Source organism: Cervus canadensis, chromosome 13 (assembly GCF_019320065.1).
Source record: "Cervus canadensis isolate Bull #8, Minnesota chromosome 13, ASM1932006v1, whole genome shotgun sequence".
Classification (NCBI taxonomy): domain Eukaryota; kingdom Metazoa; phylum Chordata; class Mammalia; order Artiodactyla; family Cervidae; genus Cervus; species Cervus canadensis.
In genome coordinates this window covers 322,711-347,149 of record NC_057398.1, presented here as the reverse complement: position 1 = coordinate 347,149, position 24,439 = coordinate 322,711, and the positions used below count along the sequence as shown (strand labels likewise).

The 24,439-nt window shown below is 56.7% G+C and overlaps 1 protein-coding gene across 13 annotated transcripts in view; it reads right to left on the bottom strand.

Moving 5' to 3' along the window:
- The window catches only part of NAV1 (neuron navigator 1), a 189,995-nt gene that overhangs the window by 16,360 nt on the left and 149,196 nt on the right, over positions 1 to 24,439 (bottom strand). For 6 of the 13 annotated variants that reach the window (XM_043485217.1, XM_043485220.1, XM_043485223.1 and 3 more), the window contains 10 exons: positions 8,186 to 8,324; positions 7,449 to 7,746; positions 6,129 to 6,822; positions 5,487 to 5,930; positions 4,750 to 4,791; positions 4,107 to 4,255; positions 2,508 to 2,678; positions 1,642 to 1,694; positions 1,187 to 1,210; positions 1,008 to 1,085 (listed from right to left, as the gene is read on the bottom strand). In XM_043485217.1, the coding sequence (XP_043341152.1) occupies positions 1,008 to 1,085; positions 1,187 to 1,210; positions 1,642 to 1,694; positions 2,508 to 2,678; positions 4,107 to 4,255; positions 4,750 to 4,791; positions 5,487 to 5,930; positions 6,129 to 6,822; positions 7,449 to 7,746; positions 8,186 to 8,324 (2,092 nt within the window). The remainder of the gene's footprint in view (positions 1 to 1,007; positions 1,086 to 1,186; positions 1,211 to 1,641; positions 1,695 to 2,507; positions 2,679 to 4,106; positions 4,256 to 4,749; positions 4,792 to 5,486; positions 5,931 to 6,128; positions 6,823 to 7,448; positions 7,747 to 8,185; positions 8,325 to 24,439) is intronic. The other 7 variants (XM_043485225.1, XM_043485226.1, XM_043485228.1 and 4 more) reach the window with 3 other exon arrangements.

The following is a 24,439-nucleotide window of genomic DNA, read 5'->3' as shown; positions in this document are numbered from 1 at the left end:
CGGGCCAAGTAGAGAGACGGGTCTTGTTTCTGTCACTATTCTGTGTCCCAGCTGCGAGGAAAGGCCTTCCAGGGGCTGCACACAAGCTGGTGAGCAAACCCTGACCACTGAGAGCCTGGGGAAGGGAAGGAAGGGACCCGGGTGTGGGCAGGACGTGGCAGCCGGAACGTGCTGGGGACGCCCGAACTTGCGGCGCAGAGTCTCGGTTCCACGGGAGACCCAGGCCAGACAGCTGGGCTCCCCGGGGAGGAAGGGGAGAGAAAAAACCAGCGGAAACTGCAGACACGGTCACTTTGTGCAAACACTTGGAAGGCTCCATAGATCCGGCTCAGCTGTTGTTTACAGCTTTGGGGGAAAATGGCTCTTATGTTCTCTGCAGCTTGGCCACTGGGGAGACACTGCCGCAGCCTTGCTCGGGGCGGCTTCGTTTCTCCCCATCATGAGGGGTGGAAAAACCGAGGCCACAAGAGACTTGCTCTAAGCGGGCGGACTCGGGCAGGCTGAGGGAAGGGATGAGAAGGCGGGTCCCCAGCGAAGCTCACGTCCTGAAGAGTTGAGGCCACCGTGGCCAGGGCCTGGGGCCGGCTCCTAAAGCTGGAGCTCTGGCGCCCAGCCCGGGGCGGTGCAGGACAGGGTGTGAACAGACAGGGCACGCCCCAGGGGGACAGAGGGCTCCCGGGGACGTCTGTCAGTTCTGACCCACGAGTAACCACCACTGTCCGAGCAAGGCTGCTTCCTCCTGCACACACAGCCACTGACACAATCCTTCTTTCTTTCTCCAGCGAGTTCGTAGGCGTCACACAGGCACTTGTCCATGCCCATGAATTAGGATGGGGGGGAAGTGGCTCTTTACAAACACGCAGACTTGGGGGAGGAGAAGCCAGCCCCCCATCCTCTGCACCCTTGTAACCAAGCCCAGGGGACACCCTGGGAGGCCTTCTCTTTGGATGGACTTGTCCAACTGGGGCCCAGACCGCTTCCCCCCGGGCCCGGCTCTAGGCACTCACGTTGGCCGAGAGCTGAGAGGTCAAGGTGGCTACTTTCTCCTGGGACGACTCCAGTTCCCGGCGAAGCTTTCGGATTTGCTATGGAGGGAAAGGCACAGTCACGGAGGCAGAAGGGGTGGGAGGTGTGGGAGGAGGGGTGCGGGGTGTTAGGAGGCAGAGGCAGAGGCTGGGGACCCTACCTCAGACTGCATCCTCTCCTCAGCCTGGAGAAGGAGCCCAGAAGCGGGGGAGAGAGAGGAGGCGGTTACACGGAGGAGGGAAGGCACAGACGCGCGGCAGCGGGACGTGGGGCGCCAGGGGCCCTTGCGGGCTCAGACCCCAGGCCAGGGTTTAGTCTCCTGCTAGAGCTGCGTCACCCGGGGGGCCGAGAGGGAGCTGGCCTGAAGACTGACCTTGTTTCCACCAACCGCAGGAAGGCCTGGCCCCGCCGGAGCTGCCGTCTCTGCATACCCCGAGGGTCCCGGGTGCCGGGGCTGCCCACCCGCCCTCCCTGGCATAGAGCCCAAGACCAGGGCACCCTCCGCATTGCAGAGTTGCTCAGGGACTGGCAGTGAGGCCAGAAGGGCCCGCCTGATGCCCTGACCTCCAGGGGCTCCCACCCGGCCCCCCGCCGAAGAGGGTCCAGGGCGCTTACTGAGGAGTACGTGGATGAGGCGCTGGAGGCCAAGGAGAGCACGGAGCCGTGAACTGCAAGAGAGGCAGAGCGCCAAGGGTTAGCAGAGGGCTCGTGGAGGCAGGAGGCGCCCGAGGCAGGAGCTCGGGCTCTGGTTCTGGCACCAAACACGGGGCCCGGCGGTCCGGCCCCGCCAAGGACTCCAGGCACGGGCAGAGCTGCTCTGCCCCTCTGAGGGTGGGGGCGGGAGAGGACATGCCCCCGCGGGACACAGAGTCACTGCACCAGAGCTGCTCAGAAGGAAACACAATCCTGCCTGTGCCTCCTTTTCCCAGCGGGCACCTTGTGGATGAGAAACCCCTAAGTGCAAGACACGCATTGTGACTCTGTGCTCAGCGCAATGGCCCTACTGAGAGAACCGGATCAAGGCAGCTGCAGAAGCCCCAGGACAAGCGTCCTGAGGTCCTCAGTTCTCCCCCCGGAAAGCCCAAGTTCAGACCTGACCACACCACCCCGAAGCTGGTTTTTGGAGTGCTCTGAAAAGAGGATGGAGAAGCCTGATGCTCTGAAGGGCTAGAGCACCACCCGTGCATCCCTGCCAGCTCCGTGTGGGGTGGTCCTGTCCTCTGACGAGGGTGGGGGGCAGAGGGGACAGAGGCGCTGTACTCCAGGGGCACTGTCCAAGCTGTCCACGCTGCCGCCCTGCCCACCCACAAAGGCCCTGGGCCCCCAGACCCTTCAAGGCATGGGAGGAAAGCGCGGAGATGGCCCGGGGGGATGTTCCGTGAGTCAGAGAGTGTGTGGGGCGGTGGTGGCCATGGAGGCGGGCGGGCGAGGGCACCAGCGGAGCCGGGATGAGCGTGCACCGCGCGGGCGTGAGGTCTCACCGTCGTCCGCAGGGTCTCGGAAGGATCCTGACCGGATCATCCCCTTGGGTCTCTCGGCCAGGGACAGGGTGCTCCCCGTTTGGGAGCCGCCGTACAGCTCGAAGGCCGTCTCGTGGGCGGGGATGCTGTTGGAGCGGGTGATTCTTGGCGTGGTGGCCGCGGTGGGGCTCACTGGAAGGACAGAGCGGGGCGGGGTGGGGGGGCGGGAGAAGAGGCAGGGGCATCAGCCTCGGTCCCGGGGTGCCAGGGGCAGAGGTGGTGGGGGGCGGGAGAGGAGGGAGGTGGGGAGGAGGCAGGGGCATCAGCCTCGGTCCAGGGGCTTCAGGGGCAGAGGTGGTGGGGGGTGGGAGAGGAGGGGTGTGTGTGCTGGGCTGGGTGTGGGGAGCAAGGCCTGGGGGGGCCCTGCGTCTGAACCCAGGGTTCAGAGCGCGGCCTGTGTGAAAGCCCTCCTGCCCTGGAGACAAGGCTGCCAAAGGTCAGGCTGGGGGTCTGGCAGCTATTCCAAAGCCTTCACCTCGCTCAGATGTGCCGATGAGAACGGGGCCCTGTGTTTCCCTAACACATAAGGGGCGGCCTGGGAGTTCAGAGCAAGACTCAGATCTGAGTGACGAGGCGAGTCAGTGAGGGGGTCCCCCAGCGGGCACGCCGCTCTGGGTGGACCCGGGGACACGGCGGCGCCCGGCCTCAGCCTGGCCTGGGGGTCAGAGCCCCCAAGCACTTCGGGGGGCTGTGGAGCCTCACTGGCCTGCAGTCCTGCCCCCTCAGCCCTGCCTCTCGGCCTGCACGCCCTGGGGGGTCCACGAAGACCCGGGCGGAAGAAGACCCCGGCTCCCTCGGGGCCCCTCAGCCGTGAGGTGATCACAGCTTGGCCGGGCCCCTTGCTCTCCTACGCGGTCCCTGCCCTCCTGTTAAGGGCCCTGCGGGGGCCAGTTGACCTCTCCTCAGCCTGCTTCCCTCCTCCGGCAAGAGCCCCATCCCAGTCTGCTCAGAGGCCCGGTCGCCTGCAGGTGCGTCCCAGGACCTCGGGCTGGGCCAGCTGCCTTCCTGCAGAGCCTGGCGGAGGAGGAAGCCGCAGGCTGGGCCAGGCGCTGTCCCCGAGGGCCCCCGGCTCCCAGGAGGCAGGGCCGCGACCCCTGCCTCTGCCCTGCCCGTCTCCAACCAGCCTCCCCCAACCCGCTCTTACAAGCTTTCCCTCGTTCTCAGAGTCCAGAAGCGTGTGGCCAGCACGGGCTCACTTGGCCCTGCCCCTGGGGTGAGCCCGGCCCTAGTGGGGGCAGACCCCCTGCACCGGGCCGGTACCCCGCCGAGTCCCCCAGTAGCCTGGCGCTGAAGGTGGCATGGCGCGGGGGGTAGCCGCCTTCGGGATTGAAGCACCGGTTCTGCTCGGGGCCGCGTTCATGGCCTTTGCAACACTCAGACCATCTGATGCTGCACAGGTACACCCTGTGCCCCGGGGCCGCCCCTCAGCCCCAGGTCGTGGCTCACGCGGCCCTCGGTCTCAGGCTGTGGGGGGTGAATGGAGGCTCCGTGACCCAGCCCGCACAGCGGGAACCAAGGCCCGCCAGCCCTGCCCCCGCGGCAGTCCCCGCAGGTACTGACCGATGTTGGTGAGCTGGCCCTTGGAGCTCAGGGACATGGACAGCGCAGGGGGCGACGGCAGCTCCGACTGGTCGTCTGACTCAGGCAGCCCCGCGACAGCGTGGGAGTGTCGCCGCTCCTTGGCCTCCTCCTGGGACGGCAGCTGGTACCTGCAGGCGGCAAGCGAGGGCGCGGCTGGGCGTCCACCACCGGGGCTGGGGGACGGGTGGCAGGAGCGGCCGAGCTGCCCACAGGGGCAGCGAGAGCAGCGTCCACCCCCCAGCAAGAGGGGCTGGCAGACTGGGGTGTCGCTGCAGGGCTCCGCAAGGCAGGGCTGACGACAGAGGAGGCGCCAGGGCGCCGTCCCCGAGGCTCGGGACACAGCCCGGGGGCTCCAGGCACGGACTGCAGGGCCTGCTGCTGTGGGCAGAGTGACCCGAGGCCTGGGCCAGCGCGGGCCAGCATGCGATCCCGCGTGGAGACTCTCCCCCTCTGTCACCAGAGCAGCGCCCGGCTCCCGGTGGCGCTCGGGCAGGGGTGAGCCTGGGAGTGGGCCCTGGAGGAGGCGGGGGGGCGGCACGTACGGCCGCGGCCGGGGCAAGCACAGCGGCTCACTCAGGCCAGGAGCCCCATGGGCAGGAAAGAAAACACGCGCGAGCGTTACCTGAGCCCCTTCTTGGGGAGAGTGTTCCGATCCCGCTGATTACTGCGGAGGAAGAAAGAGAAGCACGTGGGTTCAGGGTTCGGGACCAGAGACTCGACGGGGACCCAGGCATCGCTGTGAGCCCCTCGGCTCCACAAGCAAAGGGGAGGACGGCCCTGGCACCCCTCATGGTCTGAGAAATAGTTCTGAGATGCTCCATGTTTTTCCCCGATTAGCTTTTTTTTTTGACCAGGGATTGAACCCACGCCCTAGGCAGTGAAAGCGTGGAGTGTAACCACTGGACCAGCAGGGAGTTCCCTCTGACTTGCTTTTCAGAGATCGCATTAGGGGGACATCCCTGGCGGTCCGGGGGTTCTCTCTGCTCCTAGTGCAGGGGGCTCAGGTTCAGGTCCTGACCAGGGGACAAAGGGCCTGCCTGCCGCACAGCGTGGCCAACGTAAGTAAATACATGCAAATAACTGTTCTCATAAGATGATACGATGGGAGACGGAAAGCAGCATGTGACATTACAGGAGTGATCTGGGGCCAGGAAGAAGCAGCTTCGGCTGGCAGGTTAAACCCACCAGGAGGTCCTGAGAAGTCCGCCAGCATCTATGGACTGGCTTCCCACGCAGGAGGTGAGAATCGGGATCAAAACACAGAAACGAAAGCCTGTTCATCCACAGCGCAAGGAGCAGACACGCTTAATCACACAGACGCTGAAGGTCATGGAGTGGGAAGCAGACGCGGCCGCCTACCTGTCCAGCTGCCCGGCCCTGGGGCTTCCGCTCCAGGCCAGCTCCTCGGCATCCTCTGCGGCGGGGGCGGTGGGGGGAGCGGGGCTGCCGGGGGCAGGGGCGCCGCTGGGGAAGGTGCCGGGTAGGCTCATGGGCATCTGTAGGGACTCCATGCTCCGGTGCAGCCCTGAGAGCTTGGGGTACATGCGGGGCTCCTTGGGGACGCCGAAGCCGCTCATGAGCTCCAGGCCCTGCGAGAAGCTGGCCGAATTGATGTTGAGGATGGGGGCCGGGCTGGGGGTGAAGCAGGAGGTGAGGGGGCCCCCGGCGGCCGGGCCTGGAGCGTGCAGGTCTGTGGCCTTGGGTGCAGGGGCGTCGCCGGACGCCGGCAGGTCCAGGCTGTTGGAGTTGACTTTGTCGAGGTTGGCCAGGGACGGCGGCTTGACGAAGCTCTTGGCTGCGGCCCTGGGGAAGCGAGGGCAAGACAGACGTGTGGGCTCCAGGGAGAGGGCGGCGGCGGCGGGCAGCTGGGACCTGGGCCAAGTCCTCATCCTCTTCGGTACTCCGGGGCTCTGAGCGCCCCTGAGACTGGGGAGGACCCCTGACCGGGTGGGTTGGCGCAGGCCGTGGCGGGCGGGGTGGGCACACATACGCAGGACGTACCTGAGCGGGGTAGGGGGCAGCTCTGCCAGCTTGGGGGCCGGGGCGTGGCCCGCCTGGCTCCGGGGCGTGCTCTCAGGTGAGCCGACGCTCTTCAGGGACAGGCCGTCAGGGCCCAGCGCCTCGGCCTTGGCCTTGGCCTTCTCCTTCTCCCGATCCGTCTGGTTGACTGGGGCCGGGGCGGCCCGCCCGCCAGCCACCTTGGAGGGCTCCTTCAGCCTGGAGGGTGCCAGGCCCGCCGGCTTGCTGCTGAGGAGGCTGGGGTCGATGCTGCTGCTCACGGGCCTGGGGCCACCGCGCCCGCCGGTCACGCTCATGGAGCTGGACTTGGCTGGCCGCGGCAGGCTGCGGTACTGGATGTTGGAGCGGGCGCCCGGGGCCAGGAACCCGGGCTCCACGCTGTTGGACACGTCCAGGCTTGTCTTGCGCCCGTTTGCCGGCTTCACGGGGATGCCTGAGGACTTCTGGGCCTTGCCGAGTGTGGCCGAGCCCCCGGTCTGCACGACGGTGGCCGTGCCCGTGGCAGGAGGGGGCTTCTTGTAGCCGAAGGACCCTGATGTGGACGGGCGTGCGATGCCCGAGGGAGGCTTCTTGGCATCGCCCAGGCGGTCGCGGCCGGCGTCTGAGGAGGAGCGCTGCAGGCCTGCGCTCTTCACGGCCAGCTTGGCCTTGTCGGCGGCCTTGCCCTCGGGTTTGCCTGCGGAGGGTAGGCACTGTGAGCAGCAGGAGAGCCAGCGTCTCCCCACCCCGGGAGGAGGGGCACCATGGGCTGCTGGGCCTAACTGCGGGCGATCGGGGACCCACGGGCTGAGGACCATTCTGTGCAGGCCTCGCGTCCAGCTGTTCAATTTCTCTTGTTTTTTGATGTTTTCTGCTTCCAGGCTAGGAGGTCCCAGTTTGGTTGAAATCACAAGACGATCAAGAAGGGCACACGTCTAACAACAGGTCACCAAGGGGCTGCCCCGTGAGCACCTCTCTGACACTGCCAGAATCTCCCGGGATGGCACCCAGGGCCCCGGGAGGTGTGAGGATATCACCCAAGATCCCAGGAGAGGAAAGGAATCACTGGGCAGTGTGGGCGGCGGGTCAGACCAGGCTCCCTCCTGCCCTACATCTGGCTCAGCCTTCTAAGCATGTGGAGCCCCTGTGCCCGCATCTGCCCGTCTTCCCTGACTCAGGACGGTCTGGAGCCCTGCCAAGTGATGTGTGGGAGCTGCAAGCAGGCTGGTCGCCGCCGCCCCCCCAAGGAGTTACCGGTCGACAGGACCAGGAGCCGCCAGGGAAGCAGGCCGCGCGGCCCTGGGACCTGCCCCCTGGGCTCACCTGCCACCTTGAGGGCGCTCTGGGCTGTGTGGGTGATGGGCGAGGTGACAGCCACGGGCGGGGTCTTGCCCTTCTTCAGGGGCCCGGGCGGGCCCAGGCCTGCCGGCTTCTTCAGCTCCCCGGCCTTGGACGCGTCGTCGCAGCTCTCGGGCCGCTCCCGCCGCCACTTGGACCCCGCAGTCTCCATCTTCAGGCTGCCGCTGTCGTACTCCAGCTTGCGGGGGGCCTTCTCCTCCGACTCACTGAACCAGCTCAGCCCGCTCTCCGCCAGTGAGCGCTTCTCCGAGTCTGTGCGCAGCTGGAGGCAAGAGAGGGCGGGGTGGACGCTCAGCGGGACAGGGAGGGCAGGGCCAGAGGGCAAACGGGGGCCATGGAGGGCCCTCCTCTCCAGGGGACTGAGACCCAGGTTTTCGCCTGCACCCCAGGCTGCTGGAGATGACAGCGCACGCACGCCAGGCTTCTCCTCTCCAGGTGGGACAGCGCTCACAGGCATCCTCCAAACGGGCGTGGGCGCCAAACAGACCTGCCCCCAGGACAGATCACACCCTAGGTGTTCCTTCCCACCAGCTCGAAGACTCGATTCCGTGCATGTGGGGACCAATCCCATGGATTGGTACACGCACACAGTGTACATGCCACCCCGCGTGCAGAGCACACACCACCCCGCACACAGGTGCGGCTGGGTCTGCCCGTGGTTGGCCTCGAGAAGGAGGCCCTATGTCTGCACCCGCACCTACCACTATTGTCGAGTTCCTGCGAGATGCCGTGGGCGTGGTGGGCAGGGAGTTGAGTGAGGAGCTGGCATTGAACTCTTCGGAGCTCAGGTTGTCGGAGGCATCACTGAGCCCACTGCTGATGGAGCTGCTCTCATCCCAGCTGTGGGCGGGGGAGAAAGGTGAGCAGTAAAGACAGAAGCCAGGGCGAGAACTAAAGTTCCCTTATGGAGGAGAGGATGGCTGCACTCCAGCAGACAGACAGGCCAAGAACAGAGAGTCTGGGGGTTAATCCTAGATTTGGTAGCAGAGCAAAGCTTGATTTAAACTTGCTTGTATTAAACACCTGGTGATGTTCTTTTATAAAAGGAAGGGACTAGCTTTATTTGTTCATTTCCAAGGCAAAACAATCAACATAAACCAATATCACAGTAATCCAAGTCTATGCCCCAACCAGTTATGCTGAAGAAGCTGAAGTTGAACGGTTCTATGAAGATCTATAAGACCTTATAGAACTTACACCCAAAAAAGATGTCCTTTTCATTATAGGGGACTGAAATGCAAAAGTAGGAAGTCAAGAGATATCTGGAGGAGTAACAGGCAAGTTTGGCCTTGGGAGTACAAAATGAAGCAGGTCAAAGGCTAACAAAGTTATGTCAAGAGAACACACTGATCATAGCAAACACCCTCTTCCAACAACACGAGAGAAGACTACACAGGGGTACCAGATGGTCGACACCAAAATCAGATTGATTACATTCTTTGCAGCCAAAGATGGAGAAGCTCTACACAGTAAGCAGAAACAAGACCAGGAGCTGACTGTGGCTCAGATCATGAACTCCTCATTGCCAAATTCAGACTTAAATGGAAGAAAGTAGAGAAAACCACTAGACCATTCAGGTATGACCTAAATCAAATCCCTTACGATTATACAGTGGAAGTGACAAATACATTCAAGGGATTCGATCTGATAGAGTGTCTGAAGAACTATGGATGGAGGCTCGTGACACTGTATAGGAGGCAGTGATCATCCCCAAGAAAAAGAAACGCAAAGAAGCAAAATGCTTCTCTGAGGAGGCCTTACAAATAGCTGAGAAAATAAAAGATGTGAAAGGCAAAGGAGAAAAGGAAAGACATACCCATTTGAATGCAGAGTTCCAAAGAAGAGCAAGGAGAGATAAAGCCTTCCTCAGTGTCAATGCAAAGAAATAGAGGACAACAATAGAATGGGAAAGACTAAGAGATCTCTTCAAGAAAATTAGAGATACCAAGGGAACATTTCATGCAAAGATGGGCCCAATAAAGGACAGAAATGGTATGGACCTAACAGAAGCAGAAGATATGAAGAAGAGGTGGCAAGAACACATAGAACTATACAAAAAGATCTTCACAACCCAGATAAACCACGATGGTGTGATCACTCACCTAGAGCCAGACTTCCTGGAATGAGAAGTCAAGTGGGCCTTAGGAAACATCACTATGGACAAAGCTAGTGGAGGTATTGGAATTCCATTTGAGCTATTTCAAATCCTGAAAGATGATGCTGTGAAAGTGCTGCACTCAATATGCCAGAAAATTTGGAAAACTCAGCAGCAGCCACAGGACGGGAAAAGGTCAGTTTTCATTCCAATCCCAAAGAATGTTCGAACTACCGCACAATTGTACTCATCTCACACACTAGCAAAGTAATGCTCAAAATGCTCCAAGCCAGGCTTCAACAGCATGTGAACTGTGAACTTCCAGATGTTCAAGCTGGATTTAGAAAAGGCAGAGGAACCAGAGATCAAATTGGCAACACCTGTTGGATCATTGAAAAAGCAAGACTGAGTTGCAAAAAAACATCTACTTCTGCTTTATTGACTATGCCAAAGCCTTTGACTGTGTGGATCACAACAAACTCTGGAAAATTCTTCAAGAGGTGGGAATACCAGACCACCTGACCTGCCTCCTGAGAAATCTGTATGCAGTTCAAGAAGCAACAGTTAGAACTGGACATGGAACAACAGACTGTGTTCCAAATCGGGAAAGGAGTATGTCAAGGCTGTATATTGTCATCCTGCTTATTTAACTTATATGCAGAGTACATCATTCAAAATCCCAGGCTGGATGAAGCACAAGCTGGAATCAAGACTACTGGGGGAAATACCAATAACCTCAGATATGCAGATGACACCACACTTATAGCAGTAAAGTGAAGAAGAACTAAAGAGCCTCTTGATGAAAGTGAAGGGGGAGAGTGAAAAAGTTGGCTTAAAACTCAATATTCAGAAAACTAAGATCATGGCATCTGGCCCCATCACCTCATGGCAAATAGATGGGAAAACAATGGAAACAGTGACAGACTTTATTTTTTGGGGGTCCAAAAATCACTGCAGATGGTGACTGCAGCCATGAAATTAAAAGATGCGTGCTTCTTGGAAGAAAAGCTATGACCAACCTAGACAGCATATTAAAAAGCAGAGACATTACTTTGCCAACAAAGGTCCGTCTAGTCAAAGCTATGGTTTTTCCAGTAGTCATGTATGGATGTGAGAGTTGGACTATAAAAAAAGCTGAACGCCAAAGAATTGATGCTTTTGAACTGTGGTGTTGGAGAAGACTCTTGAGCGTCCCTTGGACTGCAAGGAGATCCAACCAGTCCATCCTAAAGGAAATCAGTCCTGATTATGCATTGGAAGGACTGATGCTGAAGCTGAAACTCCAATACTTTGGCCATCTGGTGGGAAGAGCTGACTCACTGGAAAAGACCCTGATGCTGGGAAAGATTGAAGGCAGGAGGAGATGGAGATGACAGAGGATGAGATGGTTGGATGGCATCACCGACTCGATGGACATGAATCTGAGCAAGCTCCGGGAGTTGGTGATGGACAGGGAAGCTCGGCGTGCTGCAGTCCATGGGGACGCAAAGAGTCGGACACAACTGAGTGACTGAACTGAACCGAGCTTTATCTGGCCAAGGAGGATGTTCTATCTGCTCAGCAGAACAGTGTATTATAAAGACAAGGCAATTCTTGGATTGACCTAACCATACAAACCCATGTCCCCTCCAATCCTAAAATCACCATGTCTTTACTTTTAGATGTGTTCTTTTAGGTATTTCGTCTCCCTTTTCTAAAATTCTCTATACCTGGTAACTAGGGTGGAAGAAGACTGATCTTTTCAGAGCGGCTTAGATCCATCACGTCTCATGCTTCTCTCTTTACAGGGTTCACCCCGTAGTGAGACCAGGTCCCGCTTCTCAACAGCAAGCCCTGCTCCTCTGGTGACGGCGCCCCACTCTGGGCGCGGTGGCCCAGCGCAGGGACCACACGTGCTCAGAGGTCTCCTTTTCCTGCTAGCTGCTTGGAGCATGGACGGCTGTCAGCATCTGCCTGAGCATCTTTCTATCGGAACCTGGTCCACACTCCCAGAGAGCCGGACCCAGCCTCAGCCACTCTCCCGCAGTGCCTTGGCATTGATTTCTGTGTTTGACTAGTTTCACTGTCAGAAGGTTTACTTTTAACATCTGAAAGAAATGCCTCCTCCCCTATTCACACCAGACTCCTCTTGTATCATCTGAGCTTGCTACCAAAGGCATCTCTGTGTTCACACATTATTTTCAAAGCTCAAATTCCATCTTCTACAACCTTTCTTCAAATGTCCTGTTCCCCATGCCTTCCCGCATTTCTATTTCTTCCTTCTGGACCCTAAAGAGTTCTCCAGGTTCCTGTGAAATCTGAAGTTCCACTTTCAGCTTTGGAGCCTCAAACTGAACATGGACCTCTAGCAAGACTGCAGTGCATGAACCCGTGTCCGTGGGAACCTCTAAGCCCTCATTCATCAGCTTCACATGTGTGCTGAAGAGGCTGAAGATGTTTTCCATGAATCTGCTGGTTTCTGGAACACTGTTCCCTTTTGATTTATTTTGAGTTTCATCTCATGGAACAAAAATCAGACACACAAGGCATCTAAGGGCTTGGCCCAGACTTAGGCCAGTCTCCCTGTGATTTATTTGCTGGGAAGAGGAAAGTGGGTGGTTTGGATGTTTGGCTTGTTGTTCTGCAGGGATTAATCCAAACACAGTGAGAAAGCAAAGAGCAAGGGATTGGACCACACCACAGAGCGAGCTTGACTTCATTACTAGGAATCACGGCCATCACAAAATGGCCATCCGACTCTCCCCCCCCGAGTGGTGATGTATATTAAATCTCACACCCGTCCTGGGCTAAGGTCGTCCTCACCCCCATTTTGAAGAGAAGAGACACTGAGGGGGAAAGATCAATATGGTTGTAACATCCCATCGGCTCTCCTGGGTCAAGATGAGCTCTCTGGCAAGCACACACACACAATTCCCAGGGCGTTCTCTCAGGTCAAAGACACGAGAAGTCTGTCCTTCCACTGAACCTTCCACCGAGATTAACTGGTGGTCATTGAGGCCTCACAGCAGAGAAAACTGTCATGGGTAATGAGGACTTTGCAGTCCACCAACCCCAAATTTCCTGTCATTTCCCGTGTTGACGGAAAGCCTAAGGCTGGGATGGGGGAGGGGGACACACGCTCCTCTTGGCTCCAAAGATGTCCCCTCCCGAGTCACAGACCCTCCTGCGGTCATGAGGAAGCATAAGCCTAATTGCCGAGAAGGTTGGCTGGATGACCGGAAGCCTTCCTGGAGAAATTGCTTTGTAGGTGCTGAACAAAAGGAAAATTCCGTGTTCATGACTGAAGGGGTAAGCATCTCCAGTTGGAGAAATTAGACAAGTATTATATGCTATAGGCAAGGCTCGAATATTATGAAACACTATACAGGGAGAGGACAAACGCCCCTTATCTGTGGTGACCACGGGAACGGCTTCTCGTGCCCACTGACACGCACCCCGCACGGCCCCCGCCCGCCCCCTGCTGCCTGCACCCCGCCACCCCAGCCGCAGGCTCTGAGAGCCTGCTCTCAGGTGGAACCTCGGCCCCTGCGTCAGTTCACTCTCCTGTTTCAGTGAGTGCCTCTTGCAGTAGATTCCTGGAAAAGCGTCCTCGGAAGGCAGACTTTATAAGATCTAACACATTACAAAGTGTTGTTTTTCTATTTCACGTGTGAGATTTTGGCCGGACGTTGAACTCCTAGCTGAAGATAATGTCCTCTCCAACCGTGAGGGCCTTGCTCCATGGCCCAGCCTCTGCCGCTGCCCTTGTGACTCCCGGTCCTTAAGGTTTCGGTGGGTTTCCTCTCTGGGATCACTCAGCACCTCCCCTGGTGTTCTGAGGCATCGCGGACAATGTGGCTGGTGAGGCCTGTGTATGCGTGAGCTGGTGCCCCCCTGGCCCCTGACACCTGGACACTCACGCCCTCAGCCCTGGGAAACTCTCTCCAGTTACTCCTTTCACGGTTTCTTCCACTTTCCAGCTCTCTCTCTCTAGACTGTTACTCAGACGATAGTCTAAGGTTGGGGTTCTGATTTTCGCTTATTTTCCATCAACAGACACACACACACACACACACACACGTATGTATTTTAAACACTACTCTTTGGGCAGTGGCCCCAGTTTTATCTCCATTGCCTCCTTTAAGATCTCCGTTTCTGCTATCAATATGTTTCTATTTTATACAACAGCATTATCGGTCTTTCTCTCAAGGATGTAACCTCTTCTCTTAACTCTCAGAGACGCTCACTCACTTGTCTGTCTGGAGGGGCAGGTCCACAAGCTCTCTGCCTAGTTCCTGGCTCCAGCTTACTTTGTTCTGTCTTTACTGGTGAGACTTCTGGGAGTGCTGACAATCCTTGGCTGACGCTCACCTGTAAGCCTGGGCCCCTCACCCTGAGGTCTTTGGAAGCTCTGTGTTCACAGGGAGGACCTGTCAACTGTTTCCACTGTTCCCGCATCTATTAGCCATGAAGTGATGGGACTGGATGCCATGCTCAGTGTTTTGAATGTTGAGTTTTAAGCCAGTTTTTTCACTCTCCTCTTTCAGCTTCATCAAGAGCCTCTTTAGTTCCTCTTCGCCTTCTGCCATTAGAGTGGAATCATCTGCAGGTTGTTGATATTTCTGAGGTTGTTGATATTTCTCCACGCAATCTTGATTCCAGCTTGTGAGTTATCCAGCCTGGCATTTTGCAGAGAACTTAGTATTCTACATTCTACCTATAAATCCAAACAGCAGTCACTAATGGGCACCTGGCATATAGGAGAGGTGTTCTCCTGTGCGTTTACATCACTTTACACCACCAACTTGGAACCAAGCTCTCCCTCTGGGGTGGTTACTGTAAGACCTTTCTCACTCAGCCTGAGAGAAGACAGTGAAGAGCGTCTGAAGCAGCTCAGGAGGGGCTGAGTCACACAGAAACCAGACAGCAGAGGCGACTCGAGGGGCGTCTCTAACGCCCTGGGACAGGTCAAGTGGGGAACTTTCTCTGCAGGATATTTATCTTCCCATTTACCCATCCCCTCAAACCCCTAACCCTCCCCCGCCACATCTTAAACTTCCCACTTCCTGTTTCCACTAGAAGCATGACTGTTTCTTCCTGTCTTCCTACCTTATCTACACCTCCAACTCCTTCTCCTCCGTCCTCACCCCCCAGCCCAGGCCCGGCTGTGGTACCACCAGCCCGTCGCCTTTTCTTCCTTCACGTCTCTCTTGCTTTTGCTCTGGGTCAAATCTGGACGTGCTCACACTTGAACCCCCATGAAAGCCCCTACCCACCCCACTGTCTACAGAGCCCCCTCTTCCGGGGATATACCAAACACCATCAGAAGAGGCCTGACAGCCTTTCCAAAACCTCCATTAGCTCCTCGCTGCTGACACAACCAACTCAAACCCTGCATCCATGAGCAGGCGCGTACTGCATGATTAAGAACACAAACGTGGGGGCCGGACTCTCAGAACTCAAGTCCCGCAAACTCTGCCCAGGGCTGAATTTGAGGTCAACATGGCGAACACCCCGGAGGTCACATCTACGGGGCAGCATCAGCCGATGGATGTTTGATGAAGACTGTGGAGATCTGGCTCACCACACAAGGAGGGGAAAGATGGGAATGAGACAGGAAATCAGAAAGAAGAGGAGGCAGAGCGGGGTGGCTTAATTCTCCATGCACACCGGGAATGTGACGCAGCCTCGTGGGACACGGGTGGGCAGGGCACGCCGCCTTTCCCACGGGCCCCCTTCTTGCTCCATGGAAGCACCGACGTGCAGCAGGAGGCCCCTCACCACCACGCGTGACCTCTCTGCGAGGGTTCAGGAGTCCTGGCATCACTGTGGGCACCTGATGGGGGGCGCGCAGAGCCGATCTGCCTCCACGGGCTTCTCCCAGCCCCGCGGTGTGCAGCCAAGGTCCACACAAACACCAGCTTCCTCCAGGCTCCCGTGGTCCTCTGCATCACCCTTCCCGTGTCTCCTCATCGCGTCTCGGGCTCTGCGGGAGCGTCCGCCTTACAGGCAGTCTCCCGAGGGGCAGGACAGAGTTCTGGCCTCTGTGCCTCTCACAGTGTCTACACAGCAGGCAGACCTGTGAAAGCGGGGGTGCACACTCAGAGAAGCGGTTACAGCTTCCCTGTGCCAGAGATCCGTTCTCCAATAGTGACCTGTAGTTTGTTTCTGAAGGATCCTCGCTTCAGTGGGAATCGATAACCTTTCTCTTTGTAGAGCTTCCAGATCTCCGCTTGAATTCTCGGTCTACGCAAGCACGTGATCCAGCCCGTCTACCGGATCCTTCAAAGTACTTAGAAAAAGTACTCCATGATCCTTCTGCCAGCTCCAACACCGAGTCAGCTGTCGGTTCTGTGAGTAAGTGCATGGGAAGCTATACCTGGGAACGAACGCCCCAGAGCTGAGGGCAGCGTCGGCCTCCCCCGCGGTGGAGCCAAATCTCGGCTTTGCGGTCACTCTGCGGTCACTTTGGTTAAAGTCGGGTCCTGACGTCTCGGGGGCCGGATCAAGGCTGCTCTTCCTGTGGGGCTGGGACGTGACCGTGGTGACGCCAGCCTTCTCTGTGTTCTGCAGCCCGGCTGCCGGCTCGCAGGGGCTGCCCCGGGCGCGAGAGGAGGGCCTTGTGCTTGCGGGGGCCCCGCTCTCAGCTTCTCCTGCGCTGTGCGGCCAGGCACCGGGCGGCTGCTCTGTGCTCCCTGGCTGGGAAGGGCGTCTGCCCCGTCTCTACCCTGTCCTTGGTCATCGGCTGGCGGCCCCTGCGTGCTCCCAGGGAAGGCGTTGTGGGAAAGAACTGGGGCTGGCCGGGGTCGTAATTGCTCTGTGACTGTGTCTCCTTGTAGCCAATTCACATGTAGCCTCCAGAAGTTTGTACGGAGTCCATCTGTCTCCTTTTCCTCATTGATGGTGGGTTGACCCCCCTCCCACCGGGCCTCTGGGATGAAAGCCGCCAAGCATTCTTGCTCCCCGGAAACTTGGTTCAGTTAGAACACTCTGTATCCTTAGGCACTTATGGTTTTCTTTTCTAAATCGTAATTGTTACTTCTCCAGCTTCCTGCCACTGGGTGGAAGTGGCAGTGTACAGCGACTCTGCACTGTTCCCGTCAGTAAATCACTAAGCCCTCCATCTAGGCTGCGAGCGTGGCGGCTGATTGCTGTTCCCGTTCCCACTTCCTGGCCCTGGGCCGCGTGGGGGCACCCATCTCTGTGGGAGGAGAACCTGGCCGCGGAGGGGAGTGGTGCACCTGGACGCTGCCCCGACTGTCTGCAGGCCCGGGGCGGGCGCATCCTCCCTCTGGGGGCCGCGCCAGCGCTCACAAAGCTCTTGGCTGCGGCCAGGCGCCCCTCCCAGCCGTCGCCCCCAGAGCTCAGGGGCCAAGGGAGCCTGCAGGCCACCAGAGGCCGAGGGCCCGGGCCAGCGGCGGGCCGGGCCGGCGAGCCGGCGGTGCACGGGAAAAGGCCTCAGTTCTCCCTTCTCCAGCAGTCTTTGGAAGTCATGCCTGACATTGAATCTGTTTTCCTTTGGTCCAGAATATATGTGCCTGATGAAGCAGTAAAGAGATGAACCTGAGGAAACCACGTTTCTCTGGTTATTTACCACTTAGTGGATAAGAGCTCTGTCCACAAAACCTTATTTTTTCCTCAGAAACATCCAAGATCCAACAGACTGGTGTGAGAGCAGGGCTGGTTGTTTTCTTCTTGTGGAGTCATTTTCACTCCCAGGTGAGGCTTCCCCAGCGCCTTGGTGGTAAGGAATCTGCTTCTAATGCAGGAGACATGGATTCAATCCCTGGGTTGGGAAGATCCCCCAGAGAAGGGAATGGCAACCCACTCGAGTACTCTTGCCAGGAAAATCCCATGGACCGAGGAGCCTAGCAAGCTACAGTCCTTGGGGTTGTAAAGAGTTGGACACGACTGAACAACTAAACAACAGCTGACTCTGAGGGTAGCATCAGGCAGACAACAACCCCGAAGCATTTGCAGCTGCACTCTGCACCCCCGAGGAGACCACCAGGACACAGTGAGCACACACATTGCTCCCAGGTGGAGCTGACGGAGCTGGAAGCCTGAGGTTACAGCCCCAGCAGACGCCCAAGCCCTCCTGGTCTCCATCTGGTATCACTCCCTTCTGAACAGAAACTCGCTCCAGGACAGCAGAAGGCTCTCTGACCACAGAGTAGAAAGCCTTCAGGAAACACAGTCCTCAACTGCTCATAAAAAGCAGCCCGAGTCAGACGTGGGAGGCTTCCAGGGCCCATCACTGAACCTGCAAGGGTGGCCGTGCTCTGTGAACCTACGGACATCGGGTGGGCCCCGGGGAGAGTCACCAATTCGGGACCTGCGATTCAACCCTTGCGGGGCCCGGCCATTAGACAGGTGGCAGTGAGCAGAGGTGAGTCAGCGGGACTCAGGCCTGGGGCAGAGCCCAGCCCCACTGCCACGGTGAGGACGGCGACTCCCGTGATGGGCTGCGGGTCAAGACAACGGAACATCCCACCGGCACAAGCGCTTTGGACGAGGCCCCCAGATGGCGCGGCGGCCCCGCAGCTCAAACTGCTCTACTTCAGGGGACCAGAAAGGTGGACAGGGCTTGGTCAGGACCAGCCTGAGTCAGAACCACACACGGAAGGAGCCTCCAAATCACTGTCATCCTGACCCTTGCTCCAGGTCTGAAGACGGCCACGGCCTCCCTGCTCACCGTCCAGGACGGAACGTGACGGCCGAGCCCCATGAAGCTGCCGAGGCTGTGGTGGGAGACGGCTGACCGCGGGGCGTCCGCGAGACCCATGGCGCCTGCTTCAGCACCTGTTTGCTACAGACCTGGGCAGAGGGTGTTTTTTTTTCCAGTATTTTTTGTTGTTGATGTGGACTCTTTTTAAAAGTCTTCATTGAATTTGTTACAGTGTTGCTCTGTTTTATGTTTTTGGTTTCCTTTGGCTGCAGGGAGTGGGATCCTAGCTCCCCCCGACCGGAACCGCAGCCCCTGCACTGGAGGTGCAGTCTTAACCAGGGACCGCCAGGGAGTCCCTGAAGTCTTCAAGCAGGAAGACGCTGGGTCCCGGGATCTGGGTCAAACAGCAGAGGTGACGGCCGGTCCTGAGGCCGAACTTGGTGCTGCGGAGCATCCTGGATGCTCCTCAGTGCACTTCGAGGAGGCCCTGCCCTTCGCTGTCCTGCAGGCCCTTCTGAGAGGTGAGTAGCTCGGATGACAGCCAGGCCTCTCTGGAGCTCACTCCCAGCCCGATGACGGGTCCTGACCTCACAGCTGGTCGGTGAGGCTCGCTCTCTGGCCCCTGCAGCAAGCAAGCACCCTGTCCCCTTGGTTGCCAGGGGGTCAACTCCTGTTGTTGTTTAGTTACTAAGTTACGTCTGACTCTCTTGTGACCCCATGGACTGTAGCTCGCCAGACTCCTCTGTCCATGGGATCTCCCAGGAAGAATACTGGAGTGGGTGCCATTTCCTCCTCCAGGGGGCCTTCCTGACTCAGGGATCAAACCCGCGTCTCTTGCCTCTCCTGCAACCGGCAGGTGGATGCTTCCCCACCGAGCAGCCAGGGCAGCGCAGTGCCCTCACAGGTCTCTGTAACAGGGCAGCCACCGGCCAGGCACATCTACACGCAGAATTCCTGAAACATGGCCGGTCCAAACTGAGGTGTGGTAAGGGTTCACATTTAGCACCAGAGTCCAGAGACTTCGTTTGAAAAAAGAATGCTCTGTATCTTATTAATAACTTCATATTAATACTTAAATGATAATATTTTTAGATATCTTGGATTAAACAAACCTTGTTATTGTAATTAATTCCACCTGTTTTACTTTTTAAAAACATGTCCACTAGGGAATTTAAAATGACAGATGTGGCTCACACAACTTCTGGAAGCCGTGTCTTGGAGGAAACTTTTGGTTGACAGGCTGTCCGCCTGGAAGAGGCGGGCTCATTGGCGAGGCTGTGGCTGCAGTTGGCCTGTGACCTAGGTCAGTGCCAGCTGAACCTTCTCCGGATGGCACCAGGTGTGGCAGAGGCACTGGGCACATACCCTGAATGACTGACCACAGCCCTGAGCATCTAAGAGGTTAAAGCGAATGAGTGATACAACAGGGACAGAAAGAAGACAAGGCGATGGAGGAGTCACAGCGTAACTGAGCACCTGAGTGAGGTTCAGTTCTGAAAACGACGGGGGCCACGCAGAGAGCCCAGCGTTCTGCTCAGGCACCAGCAAGCTCTCGCCGCCCCGCGTGGCCTCAGCTCTGCAGGGCAGGCCGAGCGCAGCTTCACTACACGTCTGTGGCTTGGCTGAGGCCACAGCGAGGCAGCCGGGTCTTGCCAAGGACGAACTGCAGAGAGATTTAGAGGAAGAGGGGGTGGGGCAGAGAAGAAGCCAAAGTAAACGTCTCGCGCTAGGGGTCTGCCAAGTCTAAGGGTAAAGCTCACCAGCAGAAGGAATTCTGAGGACCCAGTGACCAGAATCCAACAGGAAACTGGAGGATGTGTATAATCAGGGGAATTTATTTGGCCCCCTTGGTACATGGCAGTGAGCTCATACCCCTCACTCCCATCCCTAAGAAAACTGAGGGCTTCAGCAACTTGTTACAGACACTTCCTGGACTGCAGATCTGCTGAATTTTGTCCAACTCTCAAATGCTGAGGCTAATTTTGTGAATGGGCTGGGGACTCTAACATTCATATTTAATCTCTGCAGATCCCACAACACCGTTTTGGAGCCCATTACTCTGTGAGACCTGGGCAACACCTTGGTGATGAATCCTTACTCAGACCTGGCCTGGAAGATTATGAAGATGAACACCACAGATTCAGGAAGTGTTTCCTGGAGGTCAAACCCAACTCAAGTGAAAGTCAAGAAAATCAGCTGCCATGCCCTCCTGTACTTTGATCATCCCGCCGAGTTGCGGAATCACCATTTCCACTGCCGCCTCTGTCTGTCAAGTGGCTCAGCTCCTAGTTTCCACGTGGGCATCTGGAGGGGCTGCTATAAGCACACAGGCTGCTCGGCCACCGAGAGCGTGAACGGCACCCTTGTGGACGCATCCCCATCCTAGCTCCCTGCACCCTTCCCCTGCCAGAGTTGACCGCTGTCACCACCCAGCACAGCCCCCTCCCCTCTCCTGGAAGGGTTACTGCAGGGGGATGCGGTCCTGGCCTCGGCAGAACCCCGCCCGGTCAAGATTCAGCTTGTGTCTGAATCTGGAGGGAGGCCGGCTCAGCATTGGCAAAAGAATGATCTAGAGAATGAGCCCGCTGGCTTCGAGTGCTTAACTCTGGAGGACTGGGTGCTCCTGCAGGTAACGTAGGAAGTTCTGTGCATACGTGCAATTTTCCAGTGTCTGATCACACCTTCGGAGTCTCAAATGTCTGTGACTCAGAGAAAAGTTCTTTTAAATTATCATCTTGCCTCCTAACACCCTGCTTCAAGCATAGCCTTCTTGATTCTGGCATTTAATCTCTACCCTGAGGTTAAGACAGTTTCTCCCACTTAGACCACTGTTACAGACTGAAATGTGTCCCCCCACACCCTTAAGTTGAGGCTATAACCCCAATGATTATATTTGGAGCTAGGACCTCTAGGGAGGTCATTAAGGTTAATTAAGTGAGGTCAGGAGGGTGGGGCCCTGATCCAACAAGACTGATGTTTTAAGGAGGAGGACCCACCATGTGAGGGCCTGACTTGGCCAGAAGACAGTTCTCACCAGAAACCAAGCACCCTGACCTTAGAATCCCAGCCTCCCAGACTGTGCGAGAATTGATTTCTATTGTCTAAACTCCCAGCCTTCGGTATTTGGTACAATTAGCTGATTCTATATTCATACATGAAAACATTGGAGCCTGACCACCTCCAGGGTCCAGGCAGTTTTCAGTTCAGCGGTTTACTAACATGAGGTCTTTGATTGTGACTCCACAGGTCATTACAGTTCACGTAGAGCACCCAGATCCATCAGCAGGCTCAGCAGAAGGTACGGGCTGGGAGGGGCGAGGAGGCAGGAGTGAGCGACGGCTGCTGCTCTAACTTGGCAGGGGTGTCCTGCTGGAGAAAACCCATGTTCTTATGATGAAACCAGGTTCTGGGTGTGCTCCCCCAGTGACACCATACGTGGTCATTCAGCCCTGCAAACAGCTTGGTCAGCACTTTTTGGAACTGAATGGCTGCAACTGGATTAGAGGAATCAATGTATCTCATTGGCATCTTCATGTGGGAAAGGATAATTGCAGGGTGGCGGGTGAGACAGAGAAGGGAGAGGATGGGGAGGAATGAGCGAGGGTTTCCGAGGTGTGGCTTATGGCTTTGCCATGTCAGCTGGTGGGGCCAGAGCGTAGGAAACAGCAGAACGCGGAGCTGTTGAACGGGAGTCTCTCTAATTAAGACCAACTGCGGGTGAGGAATGCTGACTCAGCTGGCCGAAGCCCGATGGGGTTCTCTCTTGTTTCAGAGATTCCTACTTTCTCAGAGGTAGGAGTGAAAAAAGGCACTTCCTTATTTTTCAGAGTGAAGAAATTAAATCCTTCACAGAGTAAAACGTAACTGGGAACCTGAAGACGAGGGAGAACCCCACAGGATGCAGCCTGTCCACCTCTGGAGGATGAAGGGCAGCACCGGGGGCCATTCCCTCTGCACTCAGTCCTGTAGCTGAATCCCCTGGGCCTCAATTTCCCCAGGTGTAAACAAGTCATCCAGCACCTTCCAGCAGGATGTTCTGAAAGTTGAACATCTGGGAAAATAATTTTGATTCCTAACCTGGACAAAGAAAATTCTGACAAAAACTAACACATCACAAAATTAAGGTGCCGAGCGTTAAAAGTGATCCCAGTTTGAGTGTCCGCGTCTTCATCAAGAGGAACAGTCGACAGCATGCTGTCTGGGACCCACGGCCCCTTCGCTTCCTAAAGTCAACACAGACGTCCCGTTTCACAGGCTTTTGGAAAGGGGTGAAAATGCTGTCAGCGCTGGCGTTTCGGGAGACACTTCCTGCTTCCTCCCCACATCCCAGGCTCTTGTCAGGACGGCCTCACCCAACTCCCAAGCCCCTGGCTGACGGAAGGGACGACGTACGGTCCTTCTTGCACTTCTGCACCGTCTTTAAACCAATAAGGAGTTAGAGACAACCGACGGTACTCTGAAAAGCCGGGAAGCTCTGCACCTAGAGCGGACTTGGCAAGTTTCTCCTGTGAAGAACGGTCATCACGTTAGCCTTTGATGGCCACGCTCTGTGCACCTGAAGCAGGAACACAGCCACAGACAGTACGGAAATGAAACTCGAATTTCATATGACTTCCAGGTGTCACAAAGTATTATCCTTCTTTTAATTTCCCCTCTCACATCACTTAAAAATGTGAAAACCATTCTGTGCTCTGTGGGCCAAACCAAAACAGGCAGTGGGCCAGATTTGGCCCAGAAGGCCAAAGTTTGCTGACCACTAGGCTAGAAGAAACTAGAGCAAAATGGAAAGTAACTCTTCAGCTGACAAGTCTTGGACCAAAACGCAACTCTAGACTAAGAAAGACCTCTCCTTTATTCCCTTTCAGTGCCCTTCTTATCCAACCTGCTGGGTTTACAAGTCAAAACAAGATTTTCCTACCAGCAATGTTACTGGCTCCTTTTGACACAGGAAAAGAAAAGGTCGGGGGTGGGGATGGAGGAGGCAGGAGAGGAAAAGAGAAGGAAGAGAGGAAGCTCTAGGCTGGCCTGCCCTGCACTGTCAGAGTTGGACTATAAAGAAGGCTGAACGCCGAAGAATTGATGCTTTTGAACTGTGGTGTTGGAGAAGACTCTTGAGAGTCCCTTGGACTGCAAGGAGATCCAACCAGTCCATCCTAAAGGAGATCAGTCCTGGGTGTTCATTGGAAGAACTGATGTTGAAGCTGAAACTCCAACCCTTTGGCCACCTGATGCGAAGAGCTGACTCATTGGAAAAGACCTTGATGCTGGGAAAGAATCAGGGCAGGAGGAGAAGGGGACGACGGAGGATGAGATGGTTGGATGGCATCATCGACTCGATGGACACGAGTTTGGGTAGACTCTGGGAGTTGGTGATGGACAGGGAGGCCTGGCATGCTGCAGTTCATGGGGTCGCAGAGTCGGACACGACTGAGCGACTGAACTGAACTGAAGGAGGAGGCACTGCCTTAAAACAGGATGAGATAGATTCAAACATATTTGTAGTTTTAAGAGTAGATGATGTGAAGCTGACAGAAGCAAAGCCTTTTCTAGTGAGAAGCACAGACCTTGCCCCAGGGATGGGGCAGACTGGGACGTCCTGGTCTCCCGTTAGGGTCACGGCAACAGAGGGGTCCCGGCTCCAGATCGCAAAGCAGCCTGGGAGCACAGGGCAGGCATCAGAAGCGGTGGCAGGGGGTGCAACCAGGACGCCGTGAGTGGCAGCGTGGGCAGTGAGCACCCAGCTGTGCGCAGGCACTGGGCGGGACGCGGCCTCCCACAGACCTGGCGGCCCTGCCTTCCCTTTGAACACCTCACACCCTTCTTCTGACCACCCTGTGTCACATTCAACCTCTCACCTCAGAATCCCTGGCCTTCCATTATCGCCTTTCTTCTCTTTTCCTCTATTAAATAATAAAAGCCCACTTTCCAATTTCCTCCTAGTATTTCCACATTAAAAACCAAGGACATCATTTTTCCGGTCACTGAGTCTCCTCATCCAGTTAAAAATCCTGACTCGAAACAGACAGCAACACACCACCTGTCTCCCGCCTGTGATCACCCTGACAGTGTCCTCGTTTCATCCACCAGAGAGGAGCGTGACAAGGAACATTCATTCAGAAAGCCAGCAGAACAGAGCAAACACACACTCCCAATCTAGGACCTAAAAGAAACTTCCCCGCGTCCGCCTGCTTGCATGTGTCCTGCCGGACCCCT